At 49.6% G+C, this 5,994-nt stretch overlaps 3 protein-coding genes across 5 annotated transcripts in view; 1 reads left to right on the top strand and 2 right to left on the bottom strand.

Moving 5' to 3' along the window:
* Window positions 1-6: 6 nt before the first annotated feature.
* LOC113213451 (putative glycerol kinase 5) lies at window positions 7-2,409 on the bottom strand (the record flags this gene model as incomplete). The annotated part of the gene is made up of 6 exons (XM_052265414.1): window positions 2,151-2,409; window positions 1,328-1,421; window positions 1,076-1,245; window positions 791-988; window positions 503-709; window positions 7-390 (listed from the first exon to the last, which is right to left on the bottom strand). Coding segments are annotated over exons 1-6 (1,170 nt in total), but the record flags the coding sequence as incomplete, so codon positions are not given.
* A 204-nt stretch (window positions 2,410-2,613) lies between these two features.
* Window positions 2,614-4,378, top strand: LOC113213453 (elongation factor Tu). The gene has a single exon (XM_026432533.2). The coding sequence runs from the start codon at window positions 2,808-2,810 to the stop codon at window positions 4,260-4,262; it is 1,455 nt and encodes a 484-aa protein (XP_026288318.1). The 5' UTR covers window positions 2,614-2,807; the 3' UTR covers window positions 4,263-4,378.
* The window catches only part of LOC113213452 (uncharacterized), a 14,240-nt gene continuing 12,605 nt past the window's right edge, over window positions 4,360-5,994 (bottom strand). For 2 of the 3 annotated variants that reach the window (XM_052263482.1, XM_026432531.2), the window contains exons 4-7: window positions 5,749-5,962; window positions 5,320-5,675; window positions 5,081-5,167; window positions 4,360-5,008 (exon numbers count right to left, since the gene is read on the bottom strand). In XM_052263482.1, the coding sequence (XP_052119442.1) occupies window positions 4,649-5,008; window positions 5,081-5,167; window positions 5,320-5,675; window positions 5,749-5,962 (1,017 nt within the window). In that variant the 3' untranslated portion in view covers window positions 4,360-4,648. The remainder of the gene's footprint in view (window positions 5,009-5,080; window positions 5,168-5,319; window positions 5,676-5,748; window positions 5,963-5,994) is intronic. The other variant, XM_052264257.1, reaches the window with a different exon arrangement.

Genomic DNA, 5,994 nt, shown 5'->3' with positions numbered 1-5,994 from the left:
GGGGGGGGGGGCGACAGAGAGGTCGCCGTCAGCTTCACCCACCTGGAAGTCGTTGACGGGGGCCTGCAGGCCGCTGAAGGCCGGGATGAACAGGATGCCGTCAGAGTCCGGGACGGACTCGGCCATGGCGGAGGACTGGGCGGGGTCGGAGTAGAGGCCGACGCTCTGGCCCCAGTTGACGATGTTGGCCGTGTCGTTGGAGGCGCCCTCCACCAGGTACACGAGCTCGTCCTTGACCCGCCACCCCACCACCGGGTACAGCCCCTTGACGGACGCGTGCGGCTTGCCCGCCGTGTTGATGTTGACGAAGGTGCCGGTGCCCATGGTCACCTTGATGAGCTCGGGCTTGAAGCAGCACGCCCCGAACACGGCCGCCGACTGGTCGGCAATCTGTGGCACATTGAGGCGAGGTCAAAGGTCGTGGCCACTCAAGTGTGGCTCAGACTGCCGTGCTGCTCCGCCTTGAAGTCGGCGACCGCCCGGCACCCATACTCATACTCACCAGACTCCTGATGGGGATGGCCGCGCCCCACACAGCCGGGTCGCTCTCGCCCAGCGCGCCCGCTGAGTCGCCCACGGCGGGCAGCGCGTCCTCCGGGATGCCGAACAGCCCCAGCGCCCACGAGCCCCACGTCATGGTGAAGGGGTCGAAGAAGCCCGTGGCGGACGCCGACGACACGTCAGTCACGTGGCACCTGCCCGCCGTCATCTGTCCAAAAAGAAAAACATCCGCTTTAGCGACAAGACTCACGGCCACACAAAAAGTCGTCGCCGGGCGCTCTCCTCTCACCTTGTACATGAGCCAGGTGTCGACGGTGCCGAAGGCGGCCCGTCGTTGCGCCACGGCCTCCCGCAGCGCCGGCACGTTGCTGAGCGCCCAGCTGAAGCGGCAGGTGACCTGCGAGTTCATCAGGCGCAGCACGCTGCCCGCGAGGAAGCGCTTGCTGCCCGTCACCGCGTACAGGCAGCGGGCGCCAAAGCGCATCGCCTGCGGAGAGCAAACGAGTAAAGTCGGTTGTTACACCCACGAGAACGTCCATTATGCTTGTCACATTGGCTCGCCCATCCTCCTCACCCTCCATGTGAACGAGCTGTTCCACTGCCTGACGATGCTGTCGGCCCGCACGTCCTTCCAGGTGATGAAGTTGTGGAAGGGCTTCCCCGTCGCGCGGTCCCACGTCACGAAGGTGCTCCGCTGCGTGGACACCCCGAGGGCCGTCACCTGCTCCGGCCTCAGGCCCGCCGCTGGACAGGGGAGGGGAGAGAATGTCACACGCTTGATACAGTTAAAAGGCACAGAGCGACGAGTAGAACCCGCGAGGCTCACCCTTGATCGCATCCTCGACGACCTTCCTGGAAGACTCCCAGAGAACCTCCGGGTCTATCTCCACGTAGCCGCGCTTCGGGTACAGTAGTTTCACCTGCAACCGAAAACGCAGTCGTTGAATACATTTTCACGGACACTCGACATACCCGACCTCTAAAATGCTCCGCTGTCTCAGTACGGGAAGTGTTGAGGTGGGGATTGGCTGTGCATTGTTTATTTATGGTGATATATAGCTTGACAGGTGATTTGCGCGAAGGCTTGTTGTCCACCTAAGGAAGGAAGGGTGACGTCGCGCGGTCCTTCCCTGCTGCGGGGCCGCTGCCGAGGGCCGCCGCGCCACCCGAGCCGCGGGTCCACGCCGATAGCGATAGCGGCGCGGCGCCAAGGGTCGCCTGCCCGGCACTTATCTGCCCGGCGCATCTAATTTTGGCACCTGCTGCCCGCCGTCCATTGGGCTCTTTTGACTGTCCCGACACTTTGGAATACGTTCCTCGCGACGGTGCGCCGATATTAACCCCAGCCACCCCTCCGCATGATTGTCATGGAGTGATGGGTAACTCATTTCGCTCTGAAACCCGCTAAAACGCGGTCACTGACATGTGCGGGCGAAACACAACCCCCCCCCCCTTTCCCCAATTTAAAATGCCGCAACACGGTGGCGTCCCAGAAGCCTGGAGCACCCGAACCCGAGCACCTGCAGGGCATGCCAAGCCGCGGCCGCATTGGCAGCACTGCCTGACGGGACACGGCAGGTGACGGCAGGGCGGGCCGCAGGACCTGCGCAGCTCCGACTGACAGGAGAGGTTAGGGCGGCCGGACCTACCGAGTCCGTGGCGGTGGCGATGACGTTCCCCGACGCGTCGACGATGTGGCAGCGTATCGACGTCGTCCCGACGTCCAGCGCCGCGACGAAGGGCTGTGCGGGCGCCGCGCCCTCCATGCCAAGTCTGCGCAACGACCCCGGAGCGCCCGGAACTCGGCAATCATCTGCCCGACATTTGCAGGCGACGGCCGACCAAAGCTCAAAGCACCAAAGGGACGACGCGGGAAGTGCCGTGGGAGGGGGCGATCAGGGGGGAGGGGAGGAGGTGCTCCGGAGACACGCTAACTCACAGACAGTTTCGTTGGGGGTGTGACAGACCTGCGACACAGGGCTCAAGAAATACACGGGCAAAGAAAGGACGAGTTCTGAAGCGTCATTTTCACCTCACCTTTCGTGCCGCAAAGTTCTAACTTGCAGCAGGTTGGCAACGTCAGAAGAAACCAATGCCGACAACGTTGACAAGCTGAAGCGTATTTCATTCAATCGAGACTAATGAAGCTTCGAAATGTTCGTGAAACGAAATCAACATTAATGCGTGCACCTACTAAAGGACAACAAAAGCTTGCTGGACCTGTTTGCGCAAGGTCAAACCAATAAGATCAGGGTGCGCAAGTGGCGTGGCACTTCTGTAAAGATATCAAATCAGCTGGTCGCAAGATGGCGACCCTCACCAAGATTACGACTACTTTCACAAAAAACATAGTTAAACGAAGTTTTGTGACTGTGACAAGTGAATCGAGGTGTCAAATTCTGAATGCGGGACCCTTGAGTGTGCATGCCTTGAAAGAAAATCGTGCGAAACCAGTGCGTGCTGTGCGAGTAGCAAACTCTAACCTTCGTCTCTCCACGAAAGCCGACGAATCAGACGACAAGACCAAGAAAGAACATGTAAACATTGGCACTATAGGGCATGTCGACCACGGAAAAACGACTCTTACTGCAGCTATAACAAAGTACCTGTCACGCAATGGATCAACGGTCTTCAGATCATATGATGATATTGACAAGGCAGAAGAGGAACGAGCAAGAGGAATTACCATCAATGCCTCTCACGTAGAATATGCAACAGCAAATCGACATTATGCGCATACAGATTGTCCTGGTCATAGGGACTTTTTAAAAAATATGATTTGTGGTGCTTCACAAATGGATGGAGCTATCCTTGTAGTCGATTGTAATGATGGGCCAATGCCCCAGACTACAGAACACTTGCTTCTTGCTAAACAAATAGGTGTTAAACATATTGTTGTCTTTGTCAATAAAGTAGATACAGCATCTGAGGACCTGAAGGAATTGGTGGAATTAGAAGTTCGAGACATGCTTACCAATTTCGGATGGGCTGGTGATTCAGTTCCACTTATTCATGGTTCAGCTCTGTATGCGTTAGAAGGAAATCAATCCGAAATAGGAGAGCCTGCTATTAAGAAGCTGCTCGATGCCCTCGACACATATGTCCCTGCACCAAAACGAGACTACTCATCTCCATTTATCATGCCAGTTGACAGTGTGGTCAGTGTGTCAAGGGGCACTGTTGTAATTGGTACAGTTAAGCAAGGAACCTTCAAAAAAGATGATAAAGCTGAAGTAGTGGGATTTGGTGCTTCTTTCCCCACTTCGATTAGCACAATTGAAGTATTTCGGAATGCTGTTATGTCTGCTAAAGCTGGAGACCATGTGGGTGTGCTCTTGAGGCAAATGAAAGCCAGTAATGTTAAGAGAGGAATGCTTCTAGCAGCAAGAGGTACGCTGAAACAATCCAATCAATACACAGGAACAGTGTATTTTCTTGACAAATCTGAGGGAGGTCGTTCTAAACCGGTAACCCGTGGATATATACAAGTTCTATTTTCTGAGACATGGCAAGTTACTGCTAGATTTGATTTTGAGGCAGATATGATAATGCCTGGTGAGAGTGCTGCAGTAACCATAACTTTACTGAAAGATATGGTTATACTGCCAGGACAAGCATTTTCAGTGAGGGAAGGCATGGAAACTGTTGCATCAGGTATCATTCACAAGTCTTTAGAATCAGTTTTTGTTCCAGAAAGAAAGTTGTTTAAATATGAATGGAAATCTCAGGCAGCATCTAACAAGACGGGCCTGAAAAAATGAAGTTAGCATTGAAATATTTGAATTATTGTAACTATTATTAACACTTTGTCCAATGTTTCCACTTTGAAAAATGCATATGGAATTCAATAAATGTTACTTTTGAGGCTTTTCCAGTAGTTTGGTATTTTAATTATCAACTTGATTATGTACAATGACATACTAATCAACAATGAATTGAATAGACACATGTACACTAAAAGGTAGCTGGGAGAAAGATTAATTACATGGAAAATTAAAAGTTAAAATGTTAAATAAAGAAGTACAACCAATGAAGACAAGGAATTGTCCTAACTCATACAGCATTTGAACTCACAAATGCCCATACATCTGGAAATACTATATCATTTTAAAAACAAACTAAAAGAAATTGAAGTTGATACTCTTACTCAATAGTACGGCCACATTACTCGTCTACAAGTAATGCAATCACATTCACGAGCGTTTTCACCTTTCCTTCTTGCAACTTTCAGAGGACTTCTTCCTGGCAGCTTTCGAACGAAGGACTGTGTAGCAGCTTTTAACGGTGATTTGTATTTTGTGGCAGCTGCTTGGCTACTCTTGGCAACATACTTGTCTTTGGGTAGACACAGGTTGCGTGATATATTGTCCATGTTGTCTCCTCTTGGGTCCAAAACTTTCTTATTCACCTGAATAATTTTAGACAATGGTTGTTTTGAAGGGGACACATACTTAGAAGAGTTCCAAGTTGACTTCTTACTTTTGTATGGAGAAGTCAGAATATTTTTCTGGAAAAAAAGAAAGTTGATTAAATGGAGGAGGAAAATAATTAGAACTGATAAGGCAGGACCATTACCCACCTGCATGAGACCAACACTGCTGTCACTGGCAGAAATGGTAGTTGGTGGTGCGAATTCATTTTCTTTTTTAGGGGTAGAGGTCTTCACCTGCAAAAATACATGTTAGCGCAAAGCAAAAGAATTTCATGTGCAGGAGTACTAAAATTTACGATTTATTCAACTTCATTTGTGAAAGGCATTTAGCCTTTTATCAGTAAGTATCATTATATCACATTCATGAAGTGTTTGGATTATCTTACCGGAGTGTCAGTGGAATGAGCATCATCAGAATCTTCATATTGGAATGCCTCAGGCAAGAAAGTAGGAGAAATTGTTTGCTCCCTCCAGTTCTTAGATGTTGCTACAACATTTCCTTTAGGCTTTGAAGAAATTAGAACAGATGGTTTCCATTTCTTTGAGGGTGGCTCAGGGCTCTCAGCATCAAAGGTGTATTCTGACTTGTCAAGTCTATTTTTTTCATCCTCTTCAAATGATTTTATTTTCCTTTGCAAAGCAAGCTTAACAGAGGAGGAGCTCATTTTCAAACTACTGGGGATTCGGTCCAGCGATGAAAGAACAATTTGTTCCAAAGAATGAAGCTGTTTCAGGTTGATAACTTAAGGAAAAAGAAACAAAGTTTAGGACATGGCATGGTTTTAAACAATACTAAAACATATTTCAAGACTTACTTTTGCTCTTGAGCTTGTCCACTAAGAAACCCAAGTCTTCATCAACCTTGTCAATATGGTTTCTCTTTCGATAATCCTTGGCTTTTTCGTAAAGGGGAAAGAGATTCCCTTCTTGACAACAGCAAGTCAAATAGTCAAGCATAATTGTGTATGCTAGCAACTCTTCCTTGGGGCTGAATATTTTCTTGCCAGAACGTGGCTTCTTCAAAGATTTCTGAAGAAAAATCATTTTATTAGTTGTAAAAT

Source organism: Frankliniella occidentalis, unplaced genomic scaffold, assembly GCF_000697945.3.
Source record: "Frankliniella occidentalis isolate FOCC.00 unplaced genomic scaffold, Focc_3.1 Scaffold1, whole genome shotgun sequence".
NCBI classification, from domain to species: Eukaryota; Metazoa; Arthropoda; class Insecta; order Thysanoptera; family Thripidae; genus Frankliniella; species Frankliniella occidentalis.
Note: the sequence above shows the minus strand (reverse complement) of the source record. Positions and strands in the feature narration are given on the sequence as shown.